The 16,739-nt window shown below is 40.2% G+C and overlaps 1 protein-coding gene across 2 annotated transcripts in view; it reads right to left on the bottom strand.

Annotated features, from left to right (window-relative positions):
• PHF3 (PHD finger protein 3) overlaps positions 1-16,739 on the bottom strand; it is a 127,883-nt gene that overhangs the window by 8,830 nt on the left and 102,314 nt on the right. For both annotated transcript variants that reach the window (XM_089681319.1, XM_089681320.1), the window contains 2 exons: positions 13,558-13,714; positions 3,354-3,443 (listed from right to left, as the gene is read on the bottom strand). In XM_089681319.1, coding sequence (XP_089537445.1) covers positions 3,354-3,443; positions 13,558-13,714 — 247 coding nt within the window. The remainder of the gene's footprint in view (positions 1-3,353; positions 3,444-13,557; positions 13,715-16,739) is intronic.

The following is a 16,739-nucleotide window of genomic DNA, read 5'->3' as shown; positions in this document are numbered from 1 at the left end:
TATATCGAACACATACGTATAACAAAAAACTTTACATTGTATATTTACCAGACAGATAGGTAGCAAACAGAAGAATAGTATTGTTAGGGTTTACATACATTTACTAGGTTTACACCCAGCATTCCCTGAATGCGTGTTTTTGCTCAGGGCAGCCCATTCATTTCATTGAGCTGTCCTAGGAGCACCAAAAAATCTCATACTTTTTTAGGCATCGACTTCCATGCATTTTGGCATGTTTGATGCACACTAAAATATGCTTCTGCTTGCCGCATTTTGCAGTGTCATTAACAATGAACAGCACCGCAAGTGTATCACGCATTTTCCTTGTTTCATAAATGCAAGCAAAATGTGCACGTTCATCAAAACGATCAGTTGTGAATGAAGCCTTATTGTTGTAGTAAAAACTTTGTACATATTCTCCTACCTTACTCTTATCAATAATATGCAATCAAAGACCACAGATGCTACACAGTCTTGCTTTACAGAACATCCGAGTAGAGTTGGGCTCCCCTCTCTATAAGGCCCAAGAAATCGGATGTAAACACTGCCTGATACAGCGAAGTCATGGGCATTGTAAAGGGGTTTTCTCTGGATATGAAGTCTGTTTTTGGGTAAAATAAATAGGATAGGAGGGTGGAGGGACCCTAACAGGGTTTTTATTTTGAAAGAAAAAAAAAATACAATTATAGCTTAAAAGGGAAACACTAAAGCAGCATTAAACCCAAAAACATAAAAAAAAAATTGTATATTGTGTTTACCAATCCTGAAATGTGGTGGCTGCATTATTTTTCCTTTATGTTCACCTGTGATTTTGTTAGTAACACACTTCCTGTCTTAAGGTGTCCCCACTCTGAGCAACCTTGGACAGCAGCATTATCAGTCTGGGGAGAGGGTAGTGTTAGATGCACTACCTGATTTAGATGGAGTTGACTGGCAAATTAAAGTCAAACTCCAGCTACCACTTTTTACACAGTTATAGCAACAGGTTTTTTTTTCCTGTCTGAGATAACGTTTTTACATAAAGGAATAAAAGCCTACCATTGTAAGTCCCTCTGTCAAGGTTAAGCAGAGCTAAAGGCAGAGTTACTCACCTTTCCAATAGTCTTTCTGGTACCAGCATCTCCTCCTGTGTGCCAGTTTTCAGCCTTCTTTATTGGCTGGCGTCGAATGACACCACTCCTGCACACGCTAGTCATGCCAGGAGCTCTTCATCCTAGCACACAGAGTCAGGCCAGCCACTGCATGCTAAGCTGCGCATGCACAGCTCAGCTTACATTTTGCAGATTGTTGATAAAAGGCCGCTAGGTGTAGTTTATTGCAGAAGACACATTGCATGTCTCTTCTGCAATAAAAGCCTGCCTGCTCACAATGAGTTACAGCAAAACTTCAGTTCCGCTTTAATTGTTATATCTAAACCCTCTGACACTTTTGCTGAACAGCTTACTCTTGTATTGGTTTGACAAGAGAGAAGTTTAAATTTCAGGTGCAGCCACTGAGCTCTGAAAAAACATCAGACTTTTTAAACAGCAGCAGACAAGGGAAAACATGTAAAAAAGGAGCCTAAAGCCCACTAAAAAAAAAAAACAAAAAACAAAATATTCATATATATTATTTTTTTAAGACTTCTTGAAAAGGGGACTAGAGTGCCACCTGTTGGATAGCACGGCAACGCACATTAAGCGCATGGCACTCCAACGCATCTACTGGAGAACATGTGTTGTGGCACAGCATGTCAGCACACTAACGTGTTGTGAATCCATGAGCAAGTGCATTGGGGTTCAGAATAAATGGCAACCAATCACGGCAACATACTTAGTGCCTTAATTTACATGCTTAACAAAACAGAAAAAAGTGAAAAAGAGGACAGGAAAAGGACCAGAATAATGGAAAGAAGGAAAATTAAGGAATATTGGAATGAAGGAAACGGAAGGAATGGAATGAAAGAAAAGGAAGTAATAACAGTAGCAAGTAAGAAAGAAAACAAAACATTATACATTAACCTTAACAGACTTTTGATGCTTTGCAAGTGGAGGTAGCTCAGCATCAAGTGAATTCTCCAATTTCTGCTAATGTTGCAATCTGCATATTTTACCATACAATAGAAAAAAGTGCTCAGCCTAAGGCTGTTAACAGCGCTCTGTCAATACCAGCTTATGCTTGTTATCAGTTACTTACTGATCCTAGAACACCTGGGACCATCTTACACATGTAACCCAATGACTGGATTGGGTTGAGCAGCGATTTTTCTAAGCATGTAACACATACACACTACTGGATGGTGATATTTTCAGCTGGCACCCCATTTCTGAGTATCAGTGGGAATATATACATTCCCCTTAGAGCGTCACTACAAGTATTAGCAAGTCACATTGAACACCTGGGTCTTCTGACTTTTAGGGCCCATTCAGAGTATATGTTGCCTTAAGGAAACTCATTCTTTAAATGGTCCACTAAAAAGAGTTCATGCAGCATTATTGGTAGCGTAGTGTGCTGCAAAGCAAGACCATCAGCAAGGTTCAATAGCATACCATTCAAAAAGAAATACTGCACCAACTCACATAATGTGTAAGACAGTGTTCAGTAACACCTTTGCTATTTAAGCCAGGTGGTGTGAATGGGCCCTCTAGATTTTTCTGTATTCTTTTAACTACAAAATCATTCCAAAATAATGCAAGCTGTACATGGAACTACATTTTGTCAAAATCATAGAAACATGAACAAAATGCCTTCTTGCATTAATACTGTAGACTATTCATAAGTTAACATTCACCAGTACAGAAAAAGATAACTACAGCGTTAGCTCCTCTTCATTTTAGCAAGTAAAACTGCAAACTATATAATTTCCTACAACCCAAATCATTTTTAGCATTTCTTAATTGAGAGTGTTACCAACTTATAACAGATACTTAGCTATCTGCATATACACCTAACAGATACATACCTAGCTTCATAGAGGAAAAAAAAAAAAACTGGGTTCTAAAGTCAAGTCAAGTCTAATGTCAAGTTTACAGCTGATAGCATTATTTTACAATATATAATTGTAAACATAGTGTAGGTTGTTAAATTTGTGGTCTGCCTAATAGAATTACCATATCCAGATATGACAATGCCCTGAAAGGGCTTGTCTTGAGATTTAACAAATGAACAACTGAAGATAGCATGGGCCAGAGGTACACACCTTGCTATGCATTACCCAAATCTTTTCATGCTACATGTGAGACTCCTACATAACGTTTAAAAATCAGACATTTTTAAACCAATGAAAAGTACACTAACAAACAGATGCTGGCATAAAAGCAAAATGGAGATCACTTGTCAGATGTTCTGTTAATAATCATGTACATCATCAATACCTTAGTTCCAGAGGCCTTTATCTTTTCTACATAATCCCAAACAGTCTGTGGCGAAATCCTTCCACCCACTTGGATACTGTCAGGGAGGTCCTATGTGGGATGCACATTTTTAAATGAGAGTTTTCAGAATTATTTAGCACAACAGAAAGAGAGAATAAATAAAATCATAAAACCTGTACATTGCAGGTTACATATAATGCAATGCATCCAAGTCTAAGACAAGGTTCTTATTGTACACTTTAGTAAAAAAAAAAAATACTTGCAATTTTTCACATTCTTCTTGCTTAGCAAAGTAAGGCGAGGTCCATGAGTCATTAATGTAATATTAAAAAAAAATTCCTACTTAAAAGGAATCTATATTTTTTTAGGATGTGCATTTAAATGTAAAATGAACAATGTTTCTTATCAATGTGTTAGTATTTTATTATAAAAATACTCCTTTGTACAGTTTGTAAATATGTGTAAAGATGTGAATAATGAGGCAGCCATACCTGCTGTTTACATATGCAACTACACAAAAAATGGCAACCATCCCAACCTATAACCAGCCTTAGCAGTAAGGTGCACATGGAAGGGCAATGCACATCACAAGCAAAGGATTTCCCAGCAGGACTGTAGCTTATGCATGTATTTGCAAACAAACCCTCTGTTTTTAACACAAACTGTTAGAAAGGGCCAAATTGGTTGTTTCATAAGCTGGCTGGTACGTGTTGCTGGGAAATCCTTTGCTTGCGATGTGCATTGCCCTTCCATGTGCACCTTACTGCTAAGGCTGGTTATAGGTTGGGACAGTTGCCATTTTTTGTGCAGTTTGCCAATTTGGATGCAGGGACGCACTGGATGCCTTTACTGTCATTTTGGTATAGCTAAGCATCACATGTGTCCCTGTACTTTTAAAAGGGATGGGCTCCTCCAGGTACACCTGCCCTTAACTTATCCATTGATATATGTGCTCCTACTAGGGAGGCTCTGGAAATGTTAGAGTTAGGTCCACAGTATACAGAGGACTCTTGACGTGGGACTGTGGCTTACGCATGTATTTGCAAATGTGTGCAAACAAAACCCTTCGTTTTAACACAAACTGTTAGGGCCAGATTGGTTGTTTTGCAGGCTGGCTGGTAAGTGTTGCTGGGAAATCCTTGGTTTGCAATGTTTACATATGCAGCCTGTGCTTCCTCCTGGATAGTGCTGTACCCTGGTACTGTTATGTTGTTTCTCAGTACAAGTAGATCATTCTGTAAGGACTCTTTGTAGCTTATCCTGTAGACTCATTACTTACACTACAGGAATACTGACTATGTTGCCTAATACTGTGTATATAGTAGGCATCTATTAGAGGGAGACTATAAAAAATCTGTCTATAAAATGCTATCATGAAAATTTAACCATGCATGAAAACATCAAAATGTAGATCAATTTAAAGTGAACATGTATTTTGTCAAGACTAATCAAAAGTACTGATTCAGTTTATAGCAGGGTATAACAGGGTTTACTTGGGACTTGGTAGGTCCCTTTAAAACTAATAAAATCTTCATCTAATTTAGATAAGCCCATGTGCCAGTTCTGATGCCAGTACTGGCACATGCAAAATTTGTAAATGCATTTGGCTAAATATTCCGTATTTATTCTATATTTTAGAAACATGTTAGAACGTGGTTATTGCTTCTATTTTGCAGTAAGCGCTGAAGAATATTTCTATTGTTCATTTACTGTGCATTGTACAACCCTCTGCTATTTATAAATTGAGTAAGTTTTGGGTTATGTTGTAAAAAACCTTATATTAAACTTAAAGAATTTACAAAAAAAATTATTTATCCAAATAAGGCATCAAAGAAAACAGAGCATACATCTCTGAATACCAAGTAGTATGCATGCAATCAGATGAAAAGAAGATTTACAAAGAGTATTATTATTATACAGGATTTATATAGAGCCAACAGATTGCTTAGCGCTTTACAATATAACGGGAGACAATACAGCAACAATACAGTTCAATACAAGAGGGATATGAGGGCCCTGCTCCTTGGAGCTTACAATCTAGGAGAATATAAAATGTACAAAATGCAAAGTCACTAGGTACATATCGAGTCTTGCAGACCAGTAAAGGGTCGGTGTCAAAACTGGAAAAGGCTGGCTCCATAAAAGTATAGACCCTAATCAGGATGCAAAGGTCCAGGAGTCTGGTATCGGCCACTTCTAGCAATTGACACCACTAAGAGCTGGGGAGCAAACTTCATCTCCAGTATCAATATAAATAGTGAACAAATATATACCGTATTTTTCGCTCCATAAAAAGGGGGGAAAATGTCAGTGCGTCTTATGGAGCGAATATAAAGCGGCCGGTCCGGTATTTCTGCCGCCACCATGTCAGAATACCGGGCCGGCCACTCAGCTGTTCTCTCTTGCAGGGCCTTACCTGTTCCTCGCTCCAGCGCTGTACAGTCTTCCCGAGCTGGCTTCTGTGACAGCCGGGTGCCCACTGCGCATGCGTTTCGCTTTGTGAATGGTCCGGTGTCTTCTGGGACACATGACAGGTCCCAGAAGGCGTCGGGCCATTCACAAAGCGCAGCGCTTCTCGCACATGCGCAGTGGGCACCCGGCTGTCACAGAAGCCGGCGCGGGAAAAAGAGAGAAGGACAACTCCGCGGAAGTGGGAGTGGGTACCTGTCAAATTCAGGTACCCGCTCCCCCTCCCTCCCCAAAGGTCAGCAGTCTCTGGTCATCTCCTTTACAGTCTGCAGTCTCTGGTCATCTGTACTGTGTCCCTGGTATTTTCCCTGTACCGTGTCCGCAGTCTCTGGTCATCTCCTGTACTGTGTCCGCAGTCTCTGGTCATCTCCTGTACTGTGTCCGCAGTCTCTGGTCATCCCCTGTACTGTGTCCGCAGTCTCTGGTCATCTCCTGTACTATGTCTGCAGTCCCTGGTCATCTCCTGTACTATGTCTGCAGGCCATCGGTTCAGAATTTTTTTTCCCTGTTTTTCGCCTCTAAAACCTAGGTGCATCTTATGGTCAGGTGCGTCTTATGGAGCGAAAAATACGGTAGTTTGCTTAGTTGGACACCTCATTTTCTACTATAACCAAAAATATGAGGGAATGAAGGAAAAGAGTGAAAACGTATGGCGTTAACAAAAGAGGGGGAAAAGACAGAGGGCAAATAGTGGGGAGGGTAGCTGAGATGGTTTAGACACTAAAACGGTACCATAAGTGTTCTGCCTTGGTCAGAGTAGACAAACTGATTCCAGGATAACCATGTCTTCATATATTGCTTCCGCTTATTTTGGGCGGTATCAGATCACCTAAAGTATTAACTTCCTCAACCTTAAGCCACATCGAAATGGAAGGAGGGGTTGGATCCTTCCATCTTAGATAGAGTAATGCAGGCTTTGGCAGCGTTAAGTGGAGAAGGACCGATTTTTTTGTAGGTCTTTACATGGAGTTGAAAGCAAAGGAGGAGGAAGAAGGCAGGGTAATTTGGGACCGGGGGATCTGTGAATAGTTGGGCAATTCTGCAGACTACCTCCAGTAGCATTCCAATATCGGGCAGGACCAGAAAATATGTAGTAATGTCCCTCTTTCCTCCTAGCATCTTCAGCAATGATCCGAGGCCTCAGGGAAGAAGTGACGCAAGGTAGCCGAAGTGTAGTACCATTGAGAGTTTGCAATTTGTCTCCTGTGAGCGGGTACAAATAGAAGACTTCAGGGTAAAGTTGATTATATTCCAGCATTGGACAGGTGTGAAGGTTCGACTGAGATCCAAGGTCCACTTGTCTAGACAGGGTACTGTGAAGCCATCTGGCAGGGAGATCAACATAGAGTACATTTTCGAGAGAGAACGGGGGAGAATGCCACTTTCTGAACAGGATTCAAGCGTAGTCAATGGACGGTTGAATTGTGTAGGGGGACAGAGTGTGGAAAAAATGGTGGATTTGCAGTGCACTCCAAAAGGTCAGGCCAAAAAGGCCCACTGGGTTCATGAGTGTCATGCAATGTTGCAGTCTAATATGGCCAATTATAATTTAAAACGAGTGACAATGGCAAAGCTGCAGTTTAGCCAATTAATACCATCCTCAAAATGGCAGATTTTGCACTTCCCGAAGACGATCCTTGATCGAAATGCGTTGAGGTTTGATGATGCAACTTGAGCCGACGTCACATCCGCCCCTTGGAACGCACGCCACCTGGAGGACTTAACCACCATAGCAGCAGCCATTTTTTTCACTGCACAAGCAACAAGGCTGAGTACACCAGGTGCCAGGTTATGGACACTTCTTTTGTGAGTGTAATACTTACAGTAATGCCCCCATAATTAAAGTAAAAGCGGTTTTACACTATGGGATGTCTGGGTTTGTTTTTTATACATGTTGAGGTTCTTCCTATTCTACTTCTGGAGGAGAGAGTTGGTATTGATACAGCACATTTGGAGGAACAAGCGGTTACCAATAGCAACACTGTTTTCACTGGGATAGTCCCAAAACCGCAAACGACCATCTTAGAGATAGATGGTCTTGGGATGACGGTGAGTGTCAGTCCATGTGGGGCACTACTCTGAGCACAGTGGAGCACCTGTTGTATTGTACAAGGAGTTCACAATCGACATTACTGGCACTTTGCACCCTACTTTCACTTATTGGGACTGAATAATTAATATTGTTTTTTATTGTTATATTGACTTTGCACTATTTATGAACGGTCCATATGGTATTTACTTATTAGGTTGTGTCTATGAGTCCACAATTAGGACTGCTGCAAATGGTCATTTGGAATTATTTGCTATATCCATAAGCACTTCCCTTGTTCACAATGTCATAATGTGCTGGTATGCATCGCATACTAGCACATGATGCAAATCTTACCTTAAAATGAAGCCCTCCAGCAGCACACTGTCACCGCTGCAGAAGCTTCCATCTTCACCTGGTCCTTCTTCCGGGTTCGCGATCTCAGGCGGTCTGACAGGCTGGGCCACAACGATGTCACTCCCGTGCATGTGTGCGGGAATCCCGGGCCACGGCAAACAGCTCTGAAGGAACAGCACAGGTATGCCGTTCCTTCAGAGCGCATGCATCAGAAAGAGAGAATATCTCCTAAACAGTGCACGTTTAGGAGATATTCATTTTACCTACAGGTAAGCTTTACTATAAGCTTACCTGTGAGACTACTCCGCCATGCCCAAGCCAAGCACCTAAACTTAACAATCTTCACTATTTGTATTAGAGATTGAAAAACCATGGTTTCTGCATATTGTAATACACCTGAAATAGGTCTGAAAAAAAATAAATAAATCATAATCACTAGGAATAAGCTCTGTTAATGTGTGAACGCAGGCTTGTAGTAATAAATATACATAGGCAGCTACATTTAAATTAGTGGTGCACACAGAATGCACATTGATTATCTCACTGCAGGATATGTGCCTGAAAATATACTCTCTGTAGTCTCCAATGGCATAGCATAATCACAATGTTACTGGTATCCAGAGCCAAGATGAGCTAGGCTCCCTCAAAATTAAATTATACAGTGGTTATAGAAAAGAATTACCCCCCTTTAAAAAAAAAAAAAAAAAAAAAATCACATTTTGATGCTTTGCAGCCTGAAATGAAGACATACACAGTTTTTTGTTTTATCCAACACTATTTACTCAGTGCAACTTATAATATCCAAGTGAAAGATAGAACACCATGTCAGAAAAAAAAAATTACAAAAATTCAAAAACAGAATCACCAAGTTGGAAAAAGGATCACCCCTTTTTGGCAGTATTTTGTTGGAACTACCTTTTGCTTTAATCACAGCTTTAAGTCAGTTGGGATAAATCTCTACTAATTTTGCACATCTAGATTTTGCAATATGTGCCAAATCTTCTTTGTGGAACTCCTCAATTCAGTTTAAAATTTGATGGTGACCGTTTTTGGACTGCAGTCCTCAACCCCATTGCAAATCTGTGCAATGACTGTGTAATGACTTAAGTCTGGGCTCTGACTAGGCCATTCAAGGACATGTTTGCTGTGTGCTTTGGGTCATTTTCATGTTGGAAGGTAAACCTTCTTCCCATTGACAACTTTCTGGCAGAGGGCAGCAGATTTTCCTCAATAATTTGACGGTATGTTGCCCCATCCATTTTTCCTACTACCCTGACAAGTCTTCCAGTCCCTACTGCAGAGAAACACCCCCATAACAGGATATTACCACCTCCATGCTTTAACCACTTCCCGTCCGGCCGCTGTATATAAATGGCTGGACAGGACACCTCCAGGAGCGGGTTGTTGTTTCTAAACTGCATCCTGCATCTGAGGCTCGTGCACGGCTCCTAGAGCGCGCACCCGCGAGCCCGGTGATTGACGAGTCCCATGGACACAGCGGATCACGTGACATGGTACAGGACCAATGAAATCGGTCCTATACCATGTGATCAGCTGTGTCCAATAAGGACACAGTCTGTCAACAGAAACTGCATGGTGCGGCTTCCGGCTCCTTCTCCTCACACGGAGTTCTGCAGTGGCCCAGCCAGTGTCCCTGATCGCCGCACAGCGGCCCAGCCAGTGTCCCTGATTGCCGCACAGTGGCCCAGCCAGTGTCCCTGATCGCCGCACAGAGGCCCAGCCAGTGTCCCTGATCGCCGCACAGAGGCCCAGCCAGTGTCCCTGATCGCCGCACAGAGGCCCAGCCAGTGTACCTGATCGCCGCACAGAGGCCCAGCCAGTGTACCTGATCACAACACAGTAGCACAATCAGTGTCCATGATCACCATACAGTGTCCCTGTTCATACAGTATCCCTGATCACGGCCACACCAGTGGATCCTCTTCACTGCCATAGTCTGTGAGGAGAGATTCAGTAAGCTGAGTAATTTTCAGCCTTTGCACACAGTTTACACACACTCACTAAACATTGCCAGCCAGCTCTTGGTATCTCTGATCTTTGCCCAAGAGTGACTAGTGTGAACCAACCGCAGCCAGATATCTGTCCCTCACTGCAACACCATCATCCTGATCACCGCCATTCCAGTAATTCCTGATCGCAGTGTCAAAAATATATCCATAACATTAGACACAAGCGAGGAGGCATTTCAAATTCTGAGTATGACAGATGAGAGTAATGGAGAACTCTCACTGTCAGAATCAGATTCTGTATAAGAACCAGTACACAGCAGTGGTTCACTCTCTGATTCAGAAGAACGTGTATCAACAAAAAAAGTATTAGAAATATCTCATAGATTGACAACTTTGTGAAAAGAAAATGAAAATTATTTTTTTTCTGCGCATTTTCCAAAAACTTGTGGCAAAAAATGAAGTCTTCAGAAGACTCCCCATGCCTCTTAAAACATACCTGGGGGTGTTTGCTTTCCAAAATGGGGTCATTTTGTGCATAATTCCATTGTCCTGATGCTCCATGACCTCCAAAGCGGCAATAGGTAGTCAAGAAATTTGGAGTTCTAGGGGAAAAATTACACATCTAAAAAAGGTGCTTATTGGATGTGGAGCCCCTCTATGTGGCCAGACTGAAAAAGTCTCACACATTTGGTATCGCCGTATTCAGGAATAGTTAGAGTATGCAGTGTATTAGAAATATCTCATAGACAGGCAACTTTGCGTAAAAAAAATACATTTTCATTTTCTTTTCACATTTTCCAAAAATTTTTGGCAAAAAATGAAGTCTTCAGAAGACTTCCCATGCCTCTTAAAAAACATACCTTGGGGTGTTTGCTTTCCAAAATGGGTTCATTTTGTGGATAATTCCATTGTCCTGATGATCCAGGACCTCCAAAACGGCAATAAGTAGCCAAGAAATTATCATTTTTCGCCTTAGAACACTAACAGGTGCTTATTGGATGTGGAGCCCCCCTATGTGGCCAGACTGTGAAAAAGTCTCACACATTTTGTATCACCATATTCAGGAGGAGTTAAAGAATGCATTTTGAGGTGTAATTTTAAGTATGCCTATGCTGTGTAATAAAAAAATCTCATAGATTGACAACTTTGCGTAAAATAAACACTTTCATTTTGTTTTCACATTTTCCAAAAACTTGTGGCAAAAAATTAAGTCTTCAGAAGACTCCCCCCATGCCTCTTAAAACATACCTTGGGGTGTTTGCTTTCCAAAATGGGTTCATTTTGGGGGTAATTTAATTGTCCTGGTGCTCCAGGACCTCCAAAACTGTGATAGACAGTCAAGAAATTAGATGGGTAATTTTTGCCCCTAGAACGCCTAAGGGTGCTTATTGGATGTGGGGCCCTTCTATGTGGCTAGGCTGTGAAAAAGTTTCACACATGTGGTATCGCCATACTCAGGAAGAGTAGCAGAATGTGTTTTGGGTATGCCTATGTCGTGTGAGAGAAAGAACTTGTTAAAATGACAACTTTGTGGAAAAAAAAAAAAACATTATTTACTTTTTTCAAATATACATACCATGGTCTGTGGACTCTAACTTTCACACATACTAAATAATACATACTGATTTGGGTTATTTCTACCAAAAAAAGGTAGCACAATGGATCTTGGCCTAAATTTATGAAGAATGTATATTTATTCGCAAAATTTACTAACAAAAACTAAGAAAAACATTTTTTTTCAAAATTTTCAGTCTTCTAACTAAAAATAAAAACCCCAGTGGTAATTAAATACCACCAAATGAAAGCTCTATTTGTGTGAAAAAAATTAAAAATTTCATTTGGATACAGTGTCGTATGCCTGAGTAATTGTCATTCACAATGTGAGAGTGCTGAAAGCTGAAAATTGGCCTGGACAGGAAGGGGGTGAAAGCCCATTTGGATGGTGAGCTATTTTGGATTTCCGCCAGACATATCGCTTAGTACTGAGGCCCAATCTTTCAATTTTAGTCTTATCTGACCAGAACACTTTTTCGATGTGGCCTCAGAATCTTCAAGGTGCATTTAGGAATGCTCATTCATGACTGAATGTGGCCTCTCTTGAGGAGTGGCTCTCCCATACAAGGAACATTTTTGCAGAATTTGTGATATTGTTGTCACATGCATACAAGGACCACTCAAATTCCTACAACTGCTTCAGAGTTGCTGTAGGCCTCTTGGTAGCCTCTCTGTCCAGTTTCCTCCTGGCTCTTTCATCCAGTTTTGAGCAACGTCCTGATCCAGGGAGGGTCTGTGTTGTACCAAATACCTTCCACTTCCTAATAATAGACTTCACTGTGCTTCTAGGCATTGATAAAGCCTTTGAATTTTTTTTGTATTCATCTCCTGACTTGTGCCCATCCATAACTTTATCCCGGAGAGCCATTTGCCAGACAGTGGTTGAAGGAGCAAAAGGTGAATGTCCTTGCATGGTCTAGTCAGAGACCAGACCTAACCCCATTGCAAATCTGTGCAATGACTTGAGGACTGCAGTGGAAATGGTCACTATTAAATTTAGCTGAAATTGAGCAGTTCTGTAAAGAAGAGTGGACAAATACTGCAAAGTCTTGATATGCAAAGTTAGCAGAGACATATCCCAACAGACTAAAGGCTGTAATTAAAGCAAACGGTAGTTCAACAAAATACTGACACAAAGGAGTGATCCTTTTTCAAACTCCGTGATTCTGTTTTTGAATTTTCTTTTTAAATTTTTTTCTGGCAAGGTGTTATATCTTTCACTTGGATGTTAGAAATTGTAAATAGAGCTGTATAAAACAAAAACTGTGTGTCTTCCTCTCAGGCTGCAAAACAACAAAATGTGATTTTAAAAAGGGGGAGATTCTTTTCTATACCCACTGTATGAGGGAGCTTAGTAAGACATTTTTTCGTGGCAAATAGGAAATACTTGTTTGTTCAAAATTATAATGTGATTTGAGAATGCAGACATGTACCCTTTATGTACATGTACCCAAGTCATATGAAGGTTAATCCAAAAAAAAAAATCTCTGCAAGTAGACAGAAAAGAAAAAGGACACAGCAATTTGACATTTGTATTCTTTGCACATCTGAACACTTGCATTCCTAACTGTACAAACCCCTAACAGTATGTCACATCACAGGTGAAGAATAGTCAGTTCTTCATCATAATAAAGTATTCAGGCCTTGGGACATGACTATCATATGCAGCTGGAAACAAGACGGAAGAGTTTGCAGAAGAATGGCAGGGACATTCAGTTAGTTCCAGTGCTGATCTTTTCAAAGGAAGCAAAAGGTGGTGAAGCATAGAGATAACTGATGAATAAGCATAGTGTATTCAAGTAGTAAAGAACATTAAAATAATTACCTCGGTTAAATGGTCTAATGATCCAGATACAGGATATGCTTTGATAATAAATTTTGCCACAGAAGGCATATTCAGAAATCCTTTCCAAATATAGGTCAAACGGGACAAAAATGTAGATTCATCTTCAGCTGCTTCAGTAATGTTAAAAGGCTCGGAACTAAAACAAGATTCATAGGAAAAAAATTATAGCCTATTGGGACTGGCACTGTGCATATTGAGGCTTAATATATGTTGATACCTTCTTTATAAATCCTTTTAAAATACCCCAATTTAAAAAGGCAGTGAACTCAGTTGCTATTAAAGTTTTACTAAACCCACAACAGTAAAATCAGTCTGTATATGCAGTAAAGCATGCTTGTTATACTCATTGTGGAACTTAAGGGGTTAGTCCTCTGCATTATGTAAAAACGCTGTTTGATTCTGACTTCTCTGATCCTCCCCATCTATCAGTGTCCCCCTCTTATCTCCTTATAAGACATATCGTGTGGAGACACTTTGCACATGCTCAGATTGATGTGTATTGCTAGAGAGGTTTTTTTTTTTCTTGGGAGAGTGCATGTGATTAGCACAGGGCCAATCAGCACTGTCCAGAGGTCATGGGTTCTGAATCCTCCTAGAACAGAATGAAAACTCCTACAAGCTTTAACATGTGCTCGGCTGGACACTGATAGAAGTCACAAGGCTGATATATACTGCTGATGAGCAAAGGTATTTAGCAGTTTATATTTACTAAAATAATTGCACTTCCATGTCCTGTGTACTGTGAGAGACCAGATATAGTGAAGGCAGGGTCCTGGGTTTAGTAACACTTTAATGATACTGAAACCATCCCCTGTGTTGCTTAAACAAAATTATTATTGCCAGCGAGCTAACCTCTGACTGGACAGTTTCATAAGTTACTTTCATAAGTTTAATATTAATTGCAAATCAGAATCCTGACTCTCTTACGTTAAGGTAAAAACAAGAAATGCTTTTAGGTTTCAAAAAGTGATAAAAAAATACTAATCTCTTTAGAATTTTAAAGATAGGACATAGTTTTGGGGACCTTAAATCGAACAGTTTCTAGGACTTATCTCCTACATTCAACTCCTCTACCCCTGCTGATATTTCTGGCAATTACCAGCTGCCACAATGACCGCTATGAACTGCAATGTATTACATAGTAGGAACATCTGTCAAAATGCAGTCGCTCCTATGTAAAATGGCACTTGCAGATGGACACACCCCCTTTACACAAAATCATAAGGAAATATACACAGCTGAGGCTGTCAGCTGCTGTGTGCTTGAGGAAGGTTGGGGGGGCTCACCTGCAATGTTGTGAATTGACTCATGGAGGTAGCAGAAGGAAGAAACAGCATGACACAGACATGACACTTAGTGTATACTAGTCCCAATCCAAAGCACCAACAGAATGATCTGCTTTGTTCATTTTTCATATTAGAGGTTTCCAACGATGTTAATAGTGTGAACTTTGATCTGCATATACTATCTGAAGTTAAAACCCAATTTTAGTATCTTACCTACAGGTAATACTTTAATAAGGCTTACCTGTAGGTACTGTAAATATCTCAAATATGTGCACCAATTAGGAGATATTTACTGTAGAAGCACCGGTAATGTCACCGATGCATGGACACTGTGCTCTCAATGGATGGCATGCTGTGACATCGTGGATTGGCCATTAAAACGGCCATAGCTCGTGAACCTGAAGGAAGACCGGGTGAAGATGGAAGCCTCGGGGAGCTTAACAAGAAGGGCTTTGTTTTCAGGTATTTCATAATGTGCAAATACTAGCACATTATGCTCTTAACTTGTAGGGAGGATATTTTTTTTAGAGGTTTTTTTTCGGTTTACTGCCACTTTAAGGCTTGACATATATGGTATGTATTCAATCAACATTACCACATCTTTTAATTTGTATGTAAAATTGGGGATCAAATTGAATTTGTGTGCAACAAGAATTTTAATTTTGTTTTCTGAAAATATATATTTGATAAACAGTTATTCAAATATCGTGCAACAAAGAAAATCACAACTCTCTACCATCTTTTTATTCTCCATGTCCTCAGAATTAAAAAAAATATATATATAAAATTATATATATATAATTTGACATAAAAAATTGATGATTTTAACAACTCTGCCATAATGATCCACAGAAAACAGTAAAAATTTTTTTTTTTTTTACTTATTTTGTTTCTTATTTTATTCCATTTTCATTTAAAAAAAAAAACTGTGCAAAACATTTTTAAGAAAATGCGAATTTTTAACTTACCAGTAAATTTCTTATCTTGAAGAACATTACAGGACACACAGTGTTTGTTTTCATAGACCATGGGTTATATGCAGGCTATCTTCAGTTTATTGGACACTGGCTGCCCCTAATGCATGCTCATATAACCCCAACCATTTTGAGAAACTCCAGTTTTTTTGCAAGTAATAAGGACCGACCACAGGAGACACAGAGAAGGGGCCCAGTCTCATACTGTACTTCATAAGGAGTTTAAAAGGAAAGTCAATATTTCCACTAACTTAATCTTACATTACAGGATGCTGGGCTTGCATTCATAGACCATAGGTTGCTCCAAAGCAATAAAATGCAGGGTGGGCAACAACACAGCAAACAGAACTGTCAACAGGCCCACAAAAAAGAAGGGTTAAGGAACTCAAAAAAACTCAGAAAACAGCCTGAAGCACCTTGAGCTCAAAGCTTGCACCAGCCAAGACCTAAATATCCAATATCCACCTGGAAAAACTGAAGAATGTGTGAACAGAGGACCAAGCTGCTGTGATATAGATGCTTAATGCTGGAAAGCCCAAGAGACATCAAGAGATCAAGTGAAATGAGTTCTGATAGGGAATCCTTTCTTTAGGAGAGTAAGCTTTGGAAAAACATTGTCTGATCCACCTAGTAATGGTGGAGCAGGAGGCAGGGAGTCCTCTACAAAACCCTGCAGGGACCTATTTTGCAAACATAAGTATTCCTGACAGCCCCGACAACATTTAAGCAGTGTAAGGAAGTGTTCTTGACATATTTTAGAGTAGGACAAAGGGAAGGAAGGACAATATCCTCAGTGAGATGGAAAACAGATAGCCTTGGATAGAGAAGAACGTCTTGGTCTCAATACTACCTTGTTCCTATGCACTACAAGAAAGGGCTGCTGGCTCAGAAGCATGGCTAA

The sequence above is a fragment of the Staurois parvus genome, unplaced genomic scaffold (genome assembly GCF_062004578.1).
Source record: "Staurois parvus isolate SC_StPar_1 unplaced genomic scaffold, SC_StPar_1.0 ptg000264l, whole genome shotgun sequence".
NCBI lineage: Eukaryota > Metazoa > Chordata > Amphibia > Anura > Ranidae > Staurois > Staurois parvus.
Note: the sequence above shows the minus strand (reverse complement) of the source record. Positions and strands in the feature narration are given on the sequence as shown.